General features: G+C 35.9%; 1 protein-coding gene across 2 annotated transcripts; it reads right to left on the bottom strand.

Annotated features, from left to right (window-relative positions):
* Nucleotides 1–1,663: 1,663 nt before the first annotated feature.
* On the bottom strand, nucleotides 1,664–21,914 carry LOC124634332 (lachesin-like). 2 transcript variants are annotated; one of them, XM_047169875.1, is made up of 9 exons: nucleotides 21,713–21,914; nucleotides 17,373–17,499; nucleotides 16,914–17,020; nucleotides 16,647–16,832; nucleotides 13,868–14,060; nucleotides 13,532–13,660; nucleotides 12,697–12,816; nucleotides 4,196–4,366; nucleotides 1,666–3,559 (listed from the first exon to the last, which is right to left on the bottom strand). In XM_047169875.1, the coding sequence occupies exons 2-9, from the start codon at nucleotides 17,440–17,442 to the stop codon at nucleotides 3,189–3,191; spliced, it is 1,347 nt and encodes a 448-aa protein (XP_047025831.1). In that variant the 5' UTR covers nucleotides 17,443–17,499; nucleotides 21,713–21,914; the 3' UTR covers nucleotides 1,666–3,188. The 2 variants fall into 2 exon arrangements, with proteins under 2 accessions (XP_047025839.1, XP_047025831.1); XM_047169883.1 differs by lacking the exon at nucleotides 12,697–12,816 and having other exon boundaries at nucleotides 1,664–3,559; nucleotides 21,713–21,895.
* Nucleotides 21,915–22,294: the final 380 nt, after the last annotated feature.

Here is a 22,294-nt window from a genome sequence, read left to right as displayed (position 1 = left end):
TGAGAATGTACCCGTTGAACTGTTAAAATGGTGTCAGCCATTAAATCAGTGCGCAGCATTTGTTCCAAAACCACATTGTAAAATACTGGATGTCGATTCAAACAACATGTTTAGAATAATAATTTATTTGTTTATTTATAATGACAAGTTCTATCTAGCGATTCAGTTCCAATGATCATAGAATTGGTTACAATATACAATTTTTCATGACGAGAATACTTTGAACATTTTTTCATAAACTTTAAGAAGTTGTTGTGTTTTTTAAATAAATGCTGAAAGTATTCTTCGACATTTAACATAATTATTATTTTCGTGTTGTGAGACACAATATGTCGGTAAACTTACATGGTCGTCAATATTTCAACAACAATTTGGTCATTAATATTATTTGGAATCATGATTCTTACTTACGGACTTTACATGGATAACTTTTTCTTTCTCTCTTACTCGGCAAATATTATTTGTGATTTTATAAGTAGTAAGTAATTTTATTGTTTTTGTGTCCAATAGTTCAGTATAAAAAAGGAATACTTAATTTTAATTGTATAAATAAATGGTTTCGTGAGTCATATGATACCAGAACATACCTTTGAAGAACAAGTACATGGTTTTTCTCCTTATACAAAAAGTTAAATTGAAAATTTTCGGATAGTAAAAACGCATCATTTAAGGTATTTTAAAGTGTACTTGCTGGACTGCCACCGTGGGATCTGGAGGCGAGGGTCTTCTTGCGCCTGTACGACTGGTGCGAGGAGGCTCAGCGCCGGGGGGAAACCCCGTTGCCGCGGCAAGTTGTCGCGCAGCGGGCGGAGCTCCGGCGCGATCTCATGGTGGCCTGGAGGGAGCGACTGTCGCAACCCAGTGCAGGGCACGCCACCATCGTGGCGGTAAGTCCCCTCTTTGAGGAGTGGCTCGGGAGGAGTCACGGCGCCCTCACGTACCGCATGACGCAGGTCCTCACCGGACACGGTTGTTTCGGGAGGTACCTGCACCGCATCGGTCGTGAGGAGGCGCCCGGGTGTCACCATTGTGCGGACAGCCCCGAGGACACGGTGGACCACACAGTCCAGGTGTGCCCCGCATGGGAAGGGCACCGCCGGGTCCTCGTCGAGGCTTTGGGCGGCGGCGACCTCTCGCGTCCGGCCCTGGTTCAGGCCATGGTCCGGGGCGAGAGGGAATGGGATGCCGTCGCCTCCTTCTGCGAAGCGGTCATGCTCGAGAAGGAGGAGGCGGAACGCCAGAGAGTTCGCATCTCTCATCCCGGCCGCCGCGCTGGACCAGGTAGACACCATGGGCGCCGGGTGTCGCGAGATGACTTCCGGCCACCGTAGGCGTGGGTCTGTGGGCGGTGAGTTCGGGTGGCTCATCGTCCCTCTGTCTACTTAGACGACAGACCCGTGTCGACGGCGCGCGTTGTTCCACGCGCTCCTCAAAGAGATGTCAGCAACCCCAGCGGGGCCCAGCAGGGCCAAGGCCTGCCGGGGCTGCGGGTTGTTCGAAAGAGATACCGCGGCCCTGGTACATAAAAGGCCTATGACGGAACACGACGGTTTTTAGTCAGTAAGAGTCTGACACTCCCTCACCGCTGCTAACCCACAGCGGGAGGGGTCATTTGATGATTTTTGACGTCGGAAAAAAAAAAAAAGGTATTTTAAAGTGTTGGTGCATCACAACATTTGCTACAGATTCGAATTAGTTAACTACTACTAGAATGCAAAGCAATACCTTCTCGTGACTGAAATTGAGACATTGTTCACTCAAAATACTCGCTCGCTATATGCCCAAAATGAACGGACATAAGTAGAAAAGTTGAGGAAAACATTTCAGTATTAGAAAACTTATTTTATCTAGGAAAGCTGTACACTTTTATCCTGGTGAGTAGAGTAGTTCCTACAGAACAGAGATGCAACCACTGGTGGAAGCTAGTATGTTGTACTTAACTACGTGTTAAAATCTTCCTCACCAGTGTAAATCGGTTATGGAATAAATATACTGTAGATACTATTGAAACAGAATGAAAGTTTTTACAACATAAAATATTTCTTATTTACCCATCATATGCACATGTTTGTAACACACAAAAAATAACAAAATAACTTTGAACATTATTCCCAAAGACAAACAAATGAGCAAAGATTTAACGTGTAGCGCAAAATTCAAAAGCGAACGTTAAGAGTGAAACAAAACCTCAACACATGGTATGGGATGATAATTTTAAATATTCAGAAAAAGTATTGTCACCAACATCCATTCATACTTGTATCCGCCACGGATTCGCATTTAAAGCCGCATTTACATTAATAAAAAATCGTGTCTGTCGGTGTACGACAAGCCTTTTCAAGTACTCATTTTTGGGTAAAAATCTTGTGGGAAAACGTGCATAAATGACGGTTCTGAAGAGCTTAAAGAAAACAAAAACAAACTTTGAAGTAACTTTTTCGAATGTAGATTTTGGTGGAATCACAAATGTATCTACTCGTAATATGTCGACATAAGCATAATAAGTTTGTTATTTAGCTACCTGCCAGATTAAAATTGATCGTTCCGTATGACCATTTTCATTTATTCCCTTGCCGAATATTTATTAGCTATTTTAAACAAACAACCAATTTCAGTAGTAGACAATTTATTAAAAAACTTTTGTTTTCATTCGTTCATAAAATTGCATGATTCATGTGTTATTTAATTCAATTAGGTATTAAAATTACAATAAAGCATTTCACTGTGCTATGATTAATTAAAATCTGTAATTATGTATGCCAATCAAAGGAAAATGTTGTAATCAGACGGATTCATCATCATTTGGCATTTTTCCAATACTTAGTTAAAATAACGGCTGATAAGTCAATAATAGCCTGTTTGATATAAGTGGCCTTCTTTGTTATATCCATCACAATCTGGTATCATATCACACACGTATCAGAGTAGGTGAAGCTTTTATAAATATTCGATTATAATGGATAATAATGTAATGTATCGATATCGCGTCAATGTAATATTAATTTCCATAGCTACGGAACTCTCTCATCAATATCAATTTCGCATCCACTTCAAAACGTTCAATTAATTAATATTCGAAGGCTAAAATCTTGCATCCACGTAACTTACAATATACTGGAATGAATACCGAAGTATTGTTAGGTGAACATTGTAAACATTTAGCAATAACAGCTAGCACAAATATTTCTCTACGTATAATCTAGTACTACAATAATTGCTAAGGAAAGAATACAGTTTATTACGAGAAGAGAGTGCACACAACATCTGTTGTTACCAAACTCTTCTATTTCGAATTTGTTAATAATTTTGCGGACTTTATTGCTGAGCTTTTGTTCCGTTGTCGGGGGGTAATGGATTGTTCTGTTTCTAGTAACGTTTTCGTGTTTGTATGCATTTGAATGTCTGTCGGTGGTGTATGTGGCCGTGTCTCGTTCATCTTCGTCATCTGAGCTGTCAGCAGAACCGAATTGATTGTCAGGCCCCTCTATCGGCGTCGAGTACTTGTAGTCGTCTCTTTTGTATGCTGGACTCGTGTTCTTTACAGTTGGCCCTGGGATTTCTGTGGACGAACATGCCAATAAAGTTTCTAGCAAAACCTCAGTTTCGTAAAGTTCTATAAAGTTGGTATTTTAGGGTCGGATATAATTAACACGTCCTTTGTTTCATTAATCAAGCAGTATCGAAGTATACATGTAAATAATTTTATGCTTATTCTGTGTGTTAATATTTAGGTTATATTGATTTTGCAAGCAGTTTCCCTTTAAAAATAAATTACTATTATTATAAGAAACAAAATCTTATAAACCATATAATATCATTGCAACAGATAAATTAGCTGTATTCTCTCGCCTTGTCGTGGTTCTTAATTAATTAAACTTTTTAGAACTTTCCTGCAATGGCCATCATGGCGGAAAAAGATAAAATTACAGCCTTTTCCTCGAGTGGAGATTTGAGGCTTGTAGTTATTCATACAATTTCGTCCATTTCTTAAAGTTTCTTGAAATAAAATAGGTAGACACAATTTGTCGACACGGTGGTTCAAATATGCACAGTAAAAGATAAAATAAATTATCTTATTAACTGAACCATATAAACTGATATTGATGTTATTTGTATTTAATGGGAAATAAATCGATTTAATACCTGCCTTGTATGTAAGAAAATCATTAATTATCAAAATATTGCATCTTCTCACCATATAACCTGATGACGCTATCGACTTCTCCCAGTGAGTTCTTGGCGACGCACCGGTACCCCCCCACATCGGCTGCCGTCAGTCGTCGCACCGTCAGCGTCATGCGGCTCTCGAACGAGCTGACCACTGTGTTCACCACCTCGTACTTGCTTGATGATATCACCATCTCATCTGTGGGAAAAATTGGAATTTAAGTTTCTGAGGTTTTGTTGTGAATTGTTTATCATATGGGGTGTTTTCGACATACAAAGTAGCCAATTTGGGATACATTTATTATTTATGTACCTACATATAAAAAATCGTTCATTAGGTATCAATATTAAACGTGATAGTAAGTCATTAATATTATTTATTGAATAATTACGGATTCTTACAATCTGTCTCTTGAACATTATTGAAAAAAATACAATCCTTATGTCCTGTTAGGTACTGAGTTTTAGTTCTTAGTTAAATCCTGTGTTTTAGTTTGCTCAAAACATCGAATTAGGTACTAATTCAGACATTATATTATAATTTCTTAAATAACTAAACATGTTCATGTTTACTACAAAATGCCCTCAACACCAGGGCTGTAAACTAAGTTCCAAATTGAATCAAAACTTTAAAAGTAAGCCGTAAAGCAAACATTATAAATTCATAGTGAACTCCAACAAACTTAGGGCAATAAACTGTTGAATATAAAAAGAAAAACAGATTCAAATAATACAATTTCACTACCTCAGAGCAAAGCAAAATAGTTTACAGTGAAGTTTTTCCTTCAGATCTGCGTGAAGAGAACTCATAAAAAGAATTATTATGTCTTCAGTTTTCTTTTACTTGACACTCCATTTCATGAATATATTTCATGAAAATAAGAAAGTTAGAAACATGGGGTTCACACAATAATCTATTAAACAGTATTACACGCTACCGTGGGCTCGTTGAAGTATGATATATCTGCACCGAGTTTCCGGCTATTATTTCGAAAACATTTGAATTGTAAGGAAAAATACGAGTTATTACGCGAGAAATGTGAAATCCCCTTATCTCGCGTGTTGTATCCAGCTGTGGCAAGTGTTTACCAGATAAGGTAAACAGTGTCCCAGTTGTCCCTCACAAAATTCCGTTGCAGGGAAAACGATATTTTTCAAGAAGCTCCAAATCGCCGACATTTCCTGGACCCCTTTAGAGAGGTGGCCCAAACAATCCCTACAGTGCGCTACGTAAGTATGTCGTTCGCCGCCGCCGAGCGATGGTAAGCCTCTACCGCCTGTTGTCCGCAAATGATAAAGCGACTAGCTTTCTTTCGGAAACACTGCACCGGCGCTCGTCCTGTAAACACTCCTTTCAACCGCTCCATTTTATTAGAACCAATAAAATATCGCCGAACTATTTATAGCAACCAAAATATTTACAACATAATTTAGAAAGACATTAATTTAAGCTTCATCGCCCGCTATGAACTTTATAAGGAAACGATAACACCAGTAACGCCTTTCTTAATCTTCATTCCGATCGAAACTTCGGTTTGTTTACTCTCCAGTGTGCTTCGACTTTACGACGTGCGCCAAAGATGGCCTTCGGAGGAAATTACTCGACAATCTCGAAGTCTACTCGTTTCATTATAACAAGAAATTTCATCTCAATTAATGTCTAAAATAACACTGTAACACTCTTAATTACGCTCGAGTGAGGCCTGCTTAATTAACACTTACATGTCAGCCACCCTAACATAGATTGATGACAAACGAAAATGACGATCCTGTAGTGTTACCCTTTAGGGCTGGGCTTGGAAGCGAGCCGGAGCGAAAGCGCCAGTCACTGGGCGCAAGTTGGCGGCCGAACAAAGGCCTGTGTACGCCGGCCGACAAAGCCCCCATGGATCATAACGCAGACGTAAAACAACTTGTGACCTTAATGCGTTTTAATAATTAGCCCTCGATGTTGTATAAATTGGGCTACGCAGAATAAATATACTAACATTTTGGCCAACGGGTCTGAATTTTAGAACGGAACTTTTTATACAGATGCTGGGTGAACAATATTTTGAAATGACTTGACTTTATTCAGAGCGAAAGTCAGAATCATACTCTTAACTGGTTCCTTTATGTCAGTCATTCAGTATCCTCGTATAGAAAGCACAAGCTTGCTACATCTCCTTTTAACATTATAAAACGAATGCACTTCCACCCGTATAGTTTACACTAGTTATAAAGCAGGGGAGTATGCATTACGAACCAACTTCCCAGCTAGATAATATTGAGTTGTGTGAATGGCACGAGCAATAGTATCGACCATTCGACAGAAGTTATTATGACTGTTACTGGTCTCCCTTGAGGTTTTCCGAGAGCTGTGCGAAGCAGCGTAATGGACTAAGCGAACAAAGCACTCGTGTGCTAAAGGCGACCACAAACCATGCCTGGTAATGAAATTATGTGTAACATAGGGGCTACTTATTACTCAGATACGGCTTGTGGGTAAATGGGTGAGCAGAGATCTATCGCCAAACTAAATTAAGCTTCTGCGTTAAGCAACTCGCTATAAAATGGTTTTGAAAATCTCGCCTATGTCAACGCATACTGTTGCCATGGCAGCGAACATTGTAGTTGTGGGAGCTAATTGGCTAATGTGCTTTTAATTTAGGTAAATATGTAAGAAAATTATAAAAAACAGGCCTTTATATTTATTTAAAACCTCATCTATCTCTTAAATTTTGTTCGTGCAAAGTGAGTAAGCTCAGTGATTCCCGTTCGTTCAAATTCAGCACTGCGTTAAATATGTCGATTTAGAAATCTAATTTAGTTTGTAGCGCAGAGAAAGCAAGACAGTAATTTGAGTGAGCAAATTGTTTTATTAACACAATACAAACAAAGAACGTTACGTACATAAAGGAAATGTTTAGTTTGAAGGCTAAGCGATTGTTTGCTACACTTTTGCGGGTTCTGTTCCCATGCAGAACCAATTTCTATTACATAATTAGATGAGAAAATTTAAAATAGTTGGCGATATATTTGATACATAGTGGGTACAGCATTAAAAAAACCTTCTCCGACTTTCAGCTACCTTAACTTGTTATTAATGATTTCACACAATTACGATCATAAAACTAATCACAACACCCAGATGATTTATCACGTTCACATTTGTCTGTGACTGGAACTGGCTTAGTTACTTAATTAATATAGTTACCCCTTAATGTAATAGTTTATGTTCTAAATTATTATTATGTAACTCTTTGCATATGTTAGAGAAATGGCTTGATGGAATGAATGTGCTTTTACGAAACAACAACTGATATTAATTCTGTGGCTTTTGAATTAGTCTGGAGAAAGTTGATGTTGTTATCGGGGCGTTAGTTGCAAGTCATCTTGTTTGCTGTGGAAATTGCTTGTTGATGTTAGGTCGTATTTAATGTTGGTGAAAGTCTGGGGTACGTAAGTAAGGGTAACTGTAAATTATGTAGGCACTTTATAAGATTAACATAATTTTGGTAAAATATTTCTTTTACAACGTGAAGTATTGATACCAAAAATAACATGAAAGATATTATAAAGTCTAACAAGATTATAATCTTTTGAATAGAAACTTTGAACAGCAACCTACGCTACAACCTAGAAGCTCGCCATAACAAATCATGTCCCAGATTCATCAACAATTCATAAACAGAAAAATCTGCGAACATAAAAAAGAAACTTCTCCCTTTATTACATCATACATTCCCGCTGCGGATGAGAGCCAAGCATAATGTGGAACTTAAAATTTCCAGAAGCTCAAAACCCAGTCCCATTGAAAATTAACCCGTAAATTTCGCGCGACAAGTGCCGAATGGGGAACTTTGCGAAACCGCCGACGGCTCCGAGCGGGGGCGGGGACGAACGAAGTAACAGCCACGGGCTCCAACCAGCTCATTACTTCACTGTGTGAATGGAAACTGATTTTGATACGTCATATTTGCGGCCAATATGCACGTTGCATTGGTGTAGGGTTATGAGATTTGTGATAGTTTATTGTTTTTTTTTTTTTATTCGAAAATAGGTTTATGGAAAAATTGGGGGTTTGTATTTAATCGTGTGTTGTGTTCTTCTCTTATTTTTAGTTCGCTATAATATTGAGATTAGATAAATTTTATGTTGTTATACCATTTTGTTATCCTGTGCCCAGCACAAGATACTTAATGCAGTCAATTGGTGTCTGAATCGAAAATACCAAATCTCTTGCTTTCTTTTTACCACCACCAACAAAAAGTTACACAACCAGGACTGTTTTTAACACATACTGATCTAGAATTGTAGCTTTGTACATAGCTATAATATTACATAAACAATTCCGATCTTTGTTCCAAAGTAAGACACACACGCGTTGTTACATTTATTTGCCTGTCGCGCTATCATTCTTCGCGAAATCATAATATGATTTTGGACTTTCACATTACACCCTCAGCACAGATATCTTATTATCAAAAGGAATTGCGGAGAAGAATTTATTGTTTTATTACGTACCTAGTACCTAAGTTACTTTGGTTTATTTTACGCCAGGATAAGTGTTAATGGATTTTTCACAGAAGATATCACGTGGGCTTTTATTATGATACCTTTGGTAATGTTTTCTACTTTTCAATGTGAACATTTGGTTTATACGACTGTATTACGAGCTCTCGGCTGCGTGACGGAGCCGATTATTGGAATGGGATCTATGATATTTTTGTATGGGAAACGCGATTCAAATTAAGCTATATATATGTCATGGTTTCTACCGCATGACGACACGTAGTTTCCACATTTCTTATAGCTTTATTCTTCTGGAAGTATTAGGTACAGTGCGGGCATGTCAGTCTTACTACAATCTTGAGGAGTTCGATCATCACATTGTTACAACAAGGTATTTCAAAAAAACATGGATTGATGTTGGTAATTAGTTAAAACGTGACATTTTAAATTAGACAAAAGGTTTAAATATTATTTTTGCTTTAAAAACTCAATAATATATTCTAGAATAAGATCTAAAAACTTCATTTAAAAACACGAAAAAAAAACGAAATAAGCAAAACAGATATCTTGCAAAAGAATCTCCCGCCATCAACAGCACTAACTGATAAAGAGCATTCGAATGACAACTGCTAATATCGTAGCACATAAAAAGATTTATGCGAAAACTCGGTGTCTGTAAAGAATTTTATATGAAATTCAGAAGGAATCCTGCAGAGACGGAGGCCTTCCTCACCTCATACATGGCAATATGAATAAAATATGGATTCATCAGCTGAATAAACGAACATTTCGTGCTCGAATAACCTTGTTCGCACGGAGTGTGTAATGATCACTCGAGTTCCGTCAAATATACCATGTTTGTGAATATGGGGGTACATCTTCAAGTCATTGTCAATCTGGCTTGGATTTTTAAGGTGATTGCTTTTGCTTTTATGTTTGATAGCATTTTTATGACCTTGTGATTATAGCGATGCACATAAGGGGTTTGTAAAGGTTAATAGCATGTATAAGGTTTTTTATGGGTGAGAAAAAGGTGTGATGAGCATTAAATGTTATTGGTTCGGTCATTAAAAATGAGCTAAGAGTGGATGTTGCTTGAAGTCTATTAATATCTCCGTTGAATACAATCATACGTCGAAGCTACCTAATGACGTGTCTTCTTGCAATAACTGATGGTTTTTTGTTTACGTACTATTTCACCGATATAAAAACGTAGTTTGTATACTTAATGAAAGTATGGTATTTGCTTTATAACTAAAATAATTTATTTCTCTGTACATCATTATCTAAAACCTAAATACTAGACCCCAAACATGGCATGTATCTATACAGCAGTGGCAGTAAGTCGTCGGTCGACTTGGTCGCTTAAGCAGAAACTTACTGAATCAAAAGCTTGACTGGAGTTGGTGGAATGTTTGCACTGCCAGTTAACTTGGTGTTGCCTTCAGACTTCATGCTAAGATAACTAGTCTGCTACGAATCGTGTACGCTCTAATGTATTTACGTCCTGTTATCCTGTATCAAAGACGGTTTTGGGTTTAGGTGATTATGAGTAGTCAGTATGGGTAGTTATTTTATAATATTTTATGTACCTGGAAAATCCTTTATTACAATTATTGCATTTTTTAGTGTGCATATGTCTATAGAGAGGAATATAAAGAATTTAAAGTTGTCCTTGCAAATTCAAATTGAAGACACACTGAAGAAGCTTACTGGTTCAAATTAAACCATTTTCACTTTCATCTGGTAACTTCAAGTTTAACTATAGCTATATAATTTCCACTATATCAACCGTTAAGCATCCCATTACCTAACTAGTCCGCGAGCCGCTCCATAAACTCTACAACGACGAACACTGAACAGTCTTGAAAGAAAACTGCTATAGCATCCACAGTTTTACGATAAATTTCTAATAGCTAGTTATTTTAAAAACACTGCACCACATAAAAGCTAATGGCTTTCGTTATATCGTACATCTTTAAGTTTATAACACTAATATTATAAAAGAGAAAGTTTGTGTGTTCGTTGCTTCACGCTCAAACGGATGGGCCAATTTTGTTGAAATTTATTTTGGATATAGGAGATAACCCGTATAATTTTTTACGCATTTTATTTTAATAAAGTTCCCTTTTAAAAAGAGTGAATCCGCGTGGAAGAAACTAGTAAATTATAAAGGCATTGTTGGACGAAGAGAGTCGTAAACGCGTCCAGTCGAACGGAACTAACGAGCATTGTCTTATTTCACCACAATAGGTCACTTTTCTTAAGACTTAAACCGACGCACTCGTAAATTTAAACTAATATCTCATTACTTGCAAGCGTTACGCCCGGTTTGGCTCGAGCCAAAAAACTTCAATTATAACCAGACTTTCTTTATTTCACCTCGGATTTTCCAGATTTAAATATATATTTTTTTAAGTTAGGTTGGTAACGTATCAATTTCATAACGTTTTTTGGTTTGATAGTCACTTACATTTCCTTGTTTCTAAGTGCCTGTTTAATGAACCGTCAATAATTTTGTGGGCGTTTAAATGCTTTCAGTTTTTTTTTTTTTGTCTGAAAATTTTGAAGATATTTATAAATTATGTTAACTTTAATTTTTACTTTATTTCACAGAATGGTATTAAATCTCTTAGAAGAGAATCTAAAGTCACGAAATAATACCTAGTTACATAAAATTTTATTTTGACCGAAAGTAACTTCAGGGACGTAAATGATGAAAATGGCAAAGTACTTAATAAGTGTACTCGTCTAATTACTCATTCCAAATGACCCTTAACAACTGAAGTACCCACTTTTTCACAAATACAAAAGCGAACTCCACAGAGTTACTATCAAAATAAATCTTGGTCGTAATTAGCATTATTTCCTAAGTGATGTCGTCCTAAATTACTTGTGCAATTGCGATTAAACTCAGCGTTTTAGAGGTCACTTGCGTGCCGTTGCTATGGCAACCGAGAATCGTGGTCCCTAAGGAGTGCTAAAGTGAGCTGGACACGACACCAAACGTCTTACTGACACAACACAATCTGCGTTATTTAACGGCTTTTGATACAGTTTGGAAATAAATATTTTTTTGCTAGGAAGCGGACATTTTTGGCGATGTATTTCCAAAGAATAATAATTATAATTTTTGCTGCTTGATATAGTACGACAATGCTGAATTCAATTCAAATGATAAAAAATAGAAACCTAGCATACGGATAACATAGGATTTGTTTTTCACGACTCTCTTTCTAAATAACAAAATCATCTGCATAATAAAATGCTATCACTTTGACAGCAGATATACCTACTACTACACAGCGACTGCACCGCTTCGTAGCCAAGAAAGCGTAGCATTGTAGACCAGTGCTACGCAACAGTCTTTTAAACGCACGATAAAGTTCATAACAATGATAAATATTACCATGAGATAAGTAAGTAGGCAATTTGAAATATCTCGTGAAATTGTTGTTACAACGCAAAATTAATCATGTCCACGAGCTCTAAGCACGCAGCACTGACAGCCACGTGTGTGTTTGTAAATTCAACTGCATTTGTGTATTCATTTATTGCGGTACAAATGCTCTGTAGAAACTTTTAGAAACTAGTTCAAATATTTTTGAATAATAGCTTGTAAGTATTAAATGAGTTAAAAAATAATTATTTTTAAGTGGATGTAAAAAAAATAAGTACCTAACTCAAATCTCAAAGCGTTGCTAATAATTGTGACTATTATGCTTAAACTCGATATCTCAAAGCTTTTTGCAACTAAAATACAACATTTCCAAAATGAAGTTCTCGTCTAATTTACTTGAATTTTTCGGTAACAGTTTCAGTCAGATAACGTAGTTAAATACAAAATTAAATAGAACAATGAAAGTCAAAGTTAATTTTCACTGCTGTGGTTTTGAAATTTCAATCTTGCAAGGTTTGCAAAAAATATTAACAGGTACGCAGATTTTAATTACAGTCCAAATAGGCTATAGAGATGAAATAAATTCGTTGATTAAGTAACATTAAAAGATAAAGAGGTAATTTGAAGTTACTTACTGGAATCTCTGACCCAGTAGTTGATAGACTTGGGCGATGACTCGACGTAACACTCTATGGTGACGTCAGTACCCAGTGGAGCGCCCACCAGCTGGTTGGGCACTTGGATCACCGGGTGGACTGAACAAAAGACCCAAAATAAAACTCTAACAGACTTTCTACAAAAACTTAAACACTTGTCTAAAAAAAGAGTGGTTTCAAAACGAAGCTTATTTCAACATCATAATCTGACATTATTTTAGACAAGTGTTCAACAGACATTTAAAAGTTTTTGTGGTACAAAGGTATGAACCTTATATCACTTAAGAACAAGTCACAAAATTGTACACGCTGCACAATGCAATAAGAAAATTTCGTTAGCCCGAATTTTGTTTAAGAGAAGTGGGCTAATAATATTTAAGTTAAATCTTGCATAAAAGCGAACTGTCCGCTCGAGTTGACGCGAAGACACAAACAGTCCCTTGGAGCCAGAAAATAATTAAAAGCTACTACTCGCTGACATTAAATAACACCATTAATAACAAGAAACCTCTGAAAGTTGCCAAGATAAACAACAATTACCGCGAATTTGGGGAGGACCTATTTCGTCTACAAAATGATGGTCCTAAGACATTTTTTGGGAGAAAAAGTAGACTCCTAGGAAACCTAATCGGTACTTTAGTCTTGCCATTTTTATTAAGGCAACATGTATATATTTATCCAATATCCATATAATTTGACAGATATACATAATTTTGTATAAGCTTTCATACTTTTCTTATTTTTTTAAATAACATAAAATATTTCTTAATTAATGATAAAAATAATCCTTAAAGAATCCATTAAGTTTACTTACAATGCACTTTGATAGTAATTCGCTTGCTCACGGTGGGCGGCACACCGTTGCTCGCGATGCACAGATATGCGCCCATATCCGAACGAGATATTTTCGTCAGTGTTAACACGTCTTTCTCGTACATGGCAACTGCAGGGAAAATATATACTCAATAAATAACAGCATTTTCTTTAAACATCGTAAAAAGAAGATATACATTGAATACGTAGAGTTAGGCAAGAATATTGGCAAATGTTAAAGATGATGTACAGTTTTAAAATATTTGAAACATATATTCTCGTGAATTGTGAAACAATGGCAAAGCAGTCTTAAAAAAAATTAGGACAATATACACACCTTTAGTTTTGGTACCATTTGGGTCCCTGATAACGATATCAGCTCCATCTTCTCTCCTCCAAAGAACACGAGGTTCTGGCATGCCTCTTGCACGACAAGAGACTCTGGCAGTACCACCTTCTGGTACCATTATGTCTCCTGAAGTCTCTTCTGGTATAAAATCTGGTGGGATTACCACTTCTAGGTAGCCCATCTGACAAAAAGAAAGAACTAATGAAATTCGCCATAGTAATATTTTATTTCTTGGTATTAAATTGCGTAATTATCCACAAATCTATAGAGAAACAAGTAGGTTATTTCATGACTGCAATGAAAGCAATCGTATTCTTAAATAATCTGTACTGATGTTAAAATCGTTAATAAGAATTCACAAAACGCCTGCTGCACCCCTTCATAGCAAAATAATTAACAACAACGAGAAGGCATTTCGTACAAAACAATGTGAAACAATTATCGAAAGCACATTGCGTCAAGTGGCGTCATGGCGCGTCAACGTCGGAGTCGAAACCCCGAGCGCTGTCGCCGCGAGCGATTTATGTCGTTATCAGCTCCGGGTATAAATTACAGCGCAGCGCAATAATTTAGGTGCACCATGCACGAATCATTACCCGCTGCGTCCCTCGCCCGCTCCCGTCTGCGTGGCTTAATTCACTTTATCTCTCCAATGTTTATTTTAACTGCAATTTAATTTTCTCTGATATGCAGCGCACATTTATTCTTCCCAGGGCACTATTCCACTTTTATATAAATGACACGATAAGATACCAACTGGAATAGTTTTAATCTATATGGTCACAATGCTCCCGTGATGTGAGTTGAGTTGGCAGTCAAAATTACAATAAAATTGTTTCGAAAAATGCCAGAACAGAAAAGTGAAATTAATGGATCATATGGCCCCGAACAGAAATGTCGCTGGAGTAGTTACAACAGCTACAAAGTCCTCGTATGGGCATGGATGATGAACGAAATAACGGTGGTGTTCTCCCCTGCTGAGATATCGCATAATGGATTTTATGCGCATGCAGCGCTGCAAACATTGGCAGTACTCGTGGTCGGGATGCCACTGGCGTACTCAGAGATATGTGTGGCTCAGTACACCAACTGCAATATATTCACCATGTGGAATTTCTTCCCCCTGTTCCGGAATGTTGGATACGGTACATTATATTTGATTTGGTTGAAAACAATACACTTGTTGGTCTTAGCTTCTTGGTATTTAGTGTACTCATTTTATGCGGCCTTGGATGTACCACCTTGGCTTAGTTGTGACGACTACGGACATACCAAGTGTATGGTGAAACGGGTCAATGTCTCAGTATTCCAACATTGTTTAGAAGCCCAAATATTGTTTGAAGAGGATTGTGGCATGAAAACTGCGAGCAACTGCTTCTTCGAACGTGAAATAGGTGATAATTCTACTATAGAAATTGGAGTATACTGCTTGATTCCATGGAAGACAATTTTAGCTCTTATTTCAATCTGTATGGCTGTATTCATTTTATCCATTAAAAAGGAAAAAGTGATTCAGGTAGCAGCTAAAATCTCAGCATTCTATGTTTCTATTGTAATACTAGTTCTTTTTTGTGTTGCGCTGTCTACAAACGGGACTTGGTACGCAACAAAAATTAGTATTAATTGGAGTCACTACAATTTCCTGAATTGTTACAGCACAATTACAAGGGGGTTCCTGTCAGTAGGCACCGGGTATGGTATAATAATCTTCCTAACTCGCGATGTATCATTCCGCAGCCATGCCACGATGACTGCTATAAGTATGCCATTATTTTCACTATTTGTGACGTTCATGTTAGCACTAATAGCATATAGCGGTATTAAAACCATGTCTTATTATCATGGAGAAGAAGTTAATGTCCTAGAAATTGGATCCAGTTTATTTTTTCCGGCATTTGCTTCAATGACCGAAATCTTGAGTTACTTTGATGCTTTGCCTATTTGGGGATTTTTGTGGTTTTCTTCCATATTTTTTAGTTTATTCATAAACTTTTGGATATTATACATATTTTTAAAAGAACTGTTGCTTCAACTGAGCACGGCTCATTACTACATTAAACTTTCTTGTATGTTTTTGTTACTTTGTGTAATAATTTGCACTCTGCCGTTTTTATGTTCCGACGTCGCTAGTATCCTCACAGATGCTACAGAAATTATTCAGGCCATGAATTGTTTAATTTTTTCCGTTTCCCTGTATTGGTTTTACGGCATTAAGAACCATAACGTGGACATAATATTCATGATAGGAATCAAAACTAATGTCCTTTGGAAATTAGCATGGTTATTAAATCCGATTTTTGTAGCTATTATTCTCTACGCTCGATGGGAGATTATAAGCACATATGAGTTCAAAGATTCATATTATATTGATTCCATTGCTATGTCTTGTGATATGCTTGTTCTCTATATTTTACTGAGCATGTATGTTTTTATTTTAACTATCGGGCTATTAGCACGAATATTAAAATATTACCGTCGAGGTGAACTTACGAAGTTATTCTGTGCTAAAACAAGTTGGGGGCCTAAAGACAAGATTTTGTATAGAAGTAGAAAAATGTTTGTACCTGAAATAATGACGAGAGAGTTCTTGTACCGACAAGTACGTATACGAGGCTATTATAAGAAGAAGAAGAAGCCAGTTACTGTCTGCCAGCAAAAAGAGAAAACAGACTCAAGCAGCGAAATTGGCAAGGATGATGTGTCTTGGAGCGCAATGGCGTCAATTTAGTCTGCGTATTCAAAGGCTCATTAAGTTATTGGTACGTACCTGGCTTTTCATTGGGTCCGTATTGATCTGACACATGTATTGACCCCGGTCCTCCTCCTGGACGTTTCTAATGTGTAAATTCCAAACGGTCTGACCGTTATGTGATACTCCGACTCTGTGATTGTTTGTTATTACGTGGACGTGTATTGCTTGAATGGCTTTAGTATCGGCTTTTACCCATCCTACCTGGGAAACGCAATTGAAATATTGATTAAAAAGAAAATTGAAATAACTAAGTACCTGTATTACTAATATCCTGATACTTACTCTGTATCCGCCTAAGTTTTGTACTAGACATCTGAAAGTTGCATCCCGGCCGATTGGTACAGTCAGATTCATTAGTGACTCAGCAAATTCTGGTTGAAATGCTTGGCCTGAAAATTCTTGTTTTTATTACAAATTCATATTATAAGTATATAACGGATTGTTACTTTATATTGTGTAGGTTTATTTAGAAGTACAAATAAAAAATATTTCTGTTAAAGAGCCGATTATTTCATAACCTTGTTTCTCATTGTAGTAAATCATATTGTTTATTATTTGTTGACATAAAAATATTTCTTAATTTCGGTGGTAAAATCAACACAGCAGAAGACTTGCGATACCAATTTCTAGAGATAAGTAATGGTCATAATTTATGGATATTCTTTTTGCTTTTCTGTTTTTTATGTCAATATAATATTATTCAAAGTTTATTTTGTGTGTTCTGTTGCACTATGTACTCACCAACTAGCTTCGAGTCTAGTCCTAGCATGAATATAGCCAGTAAGTATATGGACCACCAAGGCTGCTGCATATTTCTAGGCACGCCGACCGGCTCTGCTCTCAAGCAAAGCCTCTGGTTGCCATGGCACTGCAACCAAACAACACAATACTAACATTGTGTTACCTTTTTGCGAAATGAATGGAAATCTATACTATAAGTATGTCCTCACATGTATGAAACACAGATGTAGGTAATTATTGGTAGATATAATACACACATTACACGACAGGTATTAGGAAGCAAATCCCCGCCATTATTGGGAAACGAACATTGACAATAAATAATTGATTGAGAATGTGTGCTGCACGGTGATACATTCAAAACCAATACCACGATACGTACATAAATAGAATTTCGATCTCTCTAACACCACCATAACGTTCTCCAAACATCTCACAATCTCCCCATTGATTTATAATACAAACATCGAGCCAATATTTTTATGACTTCTATTAATATCATAACGATACCATTTAGAAGGATACAGTATGGGCTAAAAAGTTGCTGTTCCATAACCGCTAAAGCTGGTGTTTATGATACATCGCATCAACATAAAACGAGAGAGGTGGCATAAATATTTTGATGGCTCATTGTCACTGTGGCAATTATGACGCGCGCCACATAAGGAGAAACCTTTGAAAGTTCGATGTTCCGACCCTACGATTCAATAATGATTCGTTGTTACGACTATTCCTGTTTATCGGAGTCGTTCGTGTGAACATCATAACAACGGCAGAGCGTGTGAAATGAGCACGGATGCGATCGAGCACCGGTAACTACTTTTCCGCGAAGATATAATGTTTGAGAAAAAATCAGTTTGCCTACACCCTCGTATTGATATGAACCGTGTTATTTCAGTGTGCGTTTAGATAAAAATATATGGTGTTGTGAGATGTCATTTTGAAATCTAAAGGATGTACTCATAACAGAGCATTTGGTACTAACTGAGATATTTACTGATTACATTTGGTGTATATGCGTAGCGGCTCCGATTGATTCTCTCAATTATTTGGGTACATTTTTTATCACTAAATGTTTTCAGAGCTTCAAAGTTTTCTACAACTTAAAATCACAGCACCTTCAATCAAAATAATTTCTTAAACCATCACTCCTTTTGTCCACAGAAACATAATAGAAAGTCACAAACAATTAATTTACAAAGCGCCAAACACGGCCTTGTATTAGAATTGGCATCGATTTTAATCAGAAAATGTAATGAAACACGAAATATCTAAATAAATAAGGTAAATGCTGGGAGCGTGACAGGCGGGTCAGTGGAACATGCCTGTCGAAGAATAATCCCGGTCTCAATTGTTATTGGCAGTGTCGCAACATGTTATACATAACTGTTTGTTACAACGTCACTAATGCCTTGTTCATGGGGACTTGTTTTGCGTGCTATTTTGATATACCTCTAGTATTTTTTAATGTTTTTTTTTTATATAGTGTTATAAAATGACAAATCTGTTGTGTTACTAAAATGAAAAACCTATTTTTCTTATATGGTTTTACTTCAGCAGTTACGAAAAAAAAATAAGAAATGAAATGTACTTAATTATATTTTTGGTTACATAAAACATGCTGGTTACAGGAGTTACCAAATGATGTGCTGTAAAAATAGTTAAGTTAAGTTAATTTTAATTATATTTTCGTTTATTTCTTTCAGGCATAGGTATAGATGCTAGTGAATTCCATTTTTTTTTGCTATATACCCATTGATACGTAGTATAAGTCTACAGATGTCAGACTAAAAGCCAGTGCGAATGTAATCTGTCCGTCAGCTGCCCCTTTCAGTTTAGTCGGATTACAACGCAATCGAATATATTGGTTTTCATTCCTAAAACATTTAGAAATAAAACAACGTGTGCCCAAAAAGGACAGTCGAAAGCAAAATGAAAAAAGAAATGCGTCATAAATGTTGCTTATTTTTTGGATTTATATATTTTTTGTACTGCCGCTACAATAAAAATATACCTGCATAGCTTTATACACCTACATTTTGACTAGTTATAATTTAAATAAATAAAAAAACAATGTAAAAACTTTCTTAACCATGTATATAATTCACAATGTGCTTGTCTTATGTGCTAAATAATGTTATTTTAGTTAGACAAAAATATTGTAAAAAAATATTGTTACACAAACTTCACGTTCATCCGAATGAACGCACAACTACTGCATTATTAGTACTTAATAAAGCCAAGCACTTGTAAGACAGAGTTCGACAATAACCAAGTTTATTTGGCACATACACGACACCATATTTGGCTATTAAGCCCGCGGCTCTAGGTCAAACAAAGTTTATATCACGGATATCCAAAGATAGTAAGTTATCTGACATACCCAAGTGTAAAGCAGTTGAGCCCAAAGTGTAAAGCAGTTGAAACTAAAGTAACTATAATCGCAATAATTTTCTAGGCCTTGCTTTGATGTGCATTGTCTTGAACGACCTGTCTTAGACTCCCCAACTTAGTGGGAACAAAGTTTGCAAACGTTGTGCTGTCGGAAATTTCATACCGGCCGGCCGGCAAACTTCATACCCTAAACATTTATACTAAGTAGATTTACTATGAACGCGTAACTTCAAGTGTTGCGAGGATAATGTTTAGGTATTCCGAAGTTCAATGTATCTACCTATACCTGGTAATGCTATAAAGCTCAAGAGTTTGTTGGTTTCTTTGCTTGAATGCGTAAATCTCAACAACTAAGTACAGGTCAGTTCTGATTGAGAGACATACTATTATTTATTTATTTATTTATTTATTTACATGGGAAACCTACAGCTAAAGAAAATAAACTAAGAACAGTATGGTAAACGGACAGCCAATTACAGACCTCCACGTATAGATTCAGATATATATATACAGATATTATGAATTATGATTCCATAAATAAGCCATAAATTCTGACAAAGTAACGGTCAGAATTCAGATAAAAGTCATAGTAGGTACTCAATAACATCTTACTAGTAATGCCGACTGTACCTACTATTAAAAATAAAAGATTACGATTAGAACTTAAAGGAATCCACTTTAATTCTCCTGGTATAAAAATACCCAAATACATTTCAATTATTTAGCCTAAATCTGCCAAAAGTAGCTACATAGGTCAACCAATAAACATGCTAACCATACTGACTGTTCTTAACATGCCTAAGAACAATGTTCTAATGAGTACTAATTAAGTACCCATAGCATAACAAGTGTGTCGGTAAGGGCTTTCCAATTAACATCTCGAGTGTTAAACTCCTTTGGAAAGCAGGAAATAAATATTTAAAGAAGTGTTAGGAATTTTGAAAGAAGCCTCATAAACGCATTAGTTACTAATATCGTGTAAATGTTTATTACTAGCTGTTACTGTTTGTAATTTGGAAGTGTTCCCTTGAAGTTATTTACACTGAATACATTTTATTACCTATAATTAATAATTATGAAAATATGTATAAAAATTAAATGCGTACTTTGTCCAACTAAAATCGAGATAATATTTATTTAATTATTTTCATTGAATTCTTATCTATTTTTTAAATAAAATATTTTAAATTGTGTATTTAAATCACGTTGTTAATATGCTATGGGAAAAATAAAATAATATGTACTTTAGTTAGGATAGTACACTAAAAATAATACTTTCTTATCAGCAGGGAATTTCATAAATATTATAATTATCTCAGTTGTTTTTGTTAACTTTTATATCAACGCTTCCTGAGGCTGTTGATACCTATTGATAAACACATGCCTTGTTATAATTAGGTATGATGCAATTACACGGGAATTCCATAACAAAATACCTTTATAAGCAAATAATGTACGATTTTTTTCAATACTGCAGTAATTTGCTCATTATATTATTTTTTAATATTAATAAACTTTTACTACGAATGCCGATGCCGATGTAAACGTCTAATTTCATAATAATGAAAATCTTTCATATTGTTTATGGAAGACAAATAATTCAATTATTATTCCTAGAATTACGACCAATTTAATATTAATTTAACGTAATTGACATCTACAAATTTAAATAATATAAAACGCCTTTGGTAGTAAAATATTATTATTTAGGGAATTTGTAGGTAATTTTTTTAAATATTTAAGTTAAAAAAAAATAACAATAAATTATAAAGCCAATCAAGTAAAGTGGGAATAATTACGTGTTCTAAACTGAAATAAAACCTTAAAAATAAATCAACGCTAGTAATTTTAGAATTATTGAAACTACTGACAGTCAAAATAAGTAATCACACAAACGGAAACAGAAAGTCTACCAAAAAAATAAAAAAAAAATACATGCAACTTACCTTTTACAAAGAAGTCAATCAGTAATAAAGAAACCAATTAACTTCTAGAATGATCCAGAACGTTTGCTTCTTTATACATGAGCGCATGTTATTGTTCGTTGGTCCCAATGTTTGTGTAAAGTTTCCCGAGCGCGTGAAACTTCCCCGGTCTCCCGGGAGCGCGCGGCCGTGCGCACGACTCTCGCCCACGACACACACTGAACCAATTGTTCATTCAGCTCTCCACTCTGTCGTTATTCTTACGCAGATGTCCGTATGATCGCCAGATATGAAGCCGATGGAATCCCTCGAAAAATTCAACAATCTTCTCACACAATTTTGTAGGTATTTTCATTACCCAACCTCAGTACTTATTTTGAATCAACAGCGGCAGTTTTCTCGGGGGAGTTTTTTCATAATTCTTAGAATCGTTCCCTTTTAATCATAAATATTATTGAGTCGGTTTTTGTTGACGCCTTCTCTGTAATTAATTGTTTAATACTGATTGTTTGCTGTGTAAGTAGGTTTATGGTATTAAAAAGTTATTTCAGAGAATGGATTGGATAGCTTATTCATTAAAACTGTACAACAATTGATCTTTAT

Source organism: Helicoverpa zea, chromosome 1 (assembly GCF_022581195.2).
Source record: "Helicoverpa zea isolate HzStark_Cry1AcR chromosome 1, ilHelZeax1.1, whole genome shotgun sequence".
Classification (NCBI taxonomy): domain Eukaryota; kingdom Metazoa; phylum Arthropoda; class Insecta; order Lepidoptera; family Noctuidae; genus Helicoverpa; species Helicoverpa zea.
This window is presented reverse-complemented; position numbering and strand designations above follow the sequence as displayed.

Excerpts from the sequence above, each read along its gene's own strand:
- LOC124634332 (XM_047169875.1), bottom strand. The coding sequence starts at position 17,442 with ATGCAGCAGCCTTGGTGGTCCATATACTTACTGGCTATATTCATGCTA. Across the intron at positions 17,021-17,372 it reads ACTAGACTCGAAGCTAGTTG|GCCAAGCATTTCAACCAGAA; the intron begins GTGAGTACATAG and ends AAGAATTTTCAG. Across the intron at positions 13,661-13,867 it reads AAATGGTACCAAAACTAAAG|TTGCCATGTACGAGAAAGAC; the intron begins GTGTGTATATTG and ends TTTTCCCTGCAG.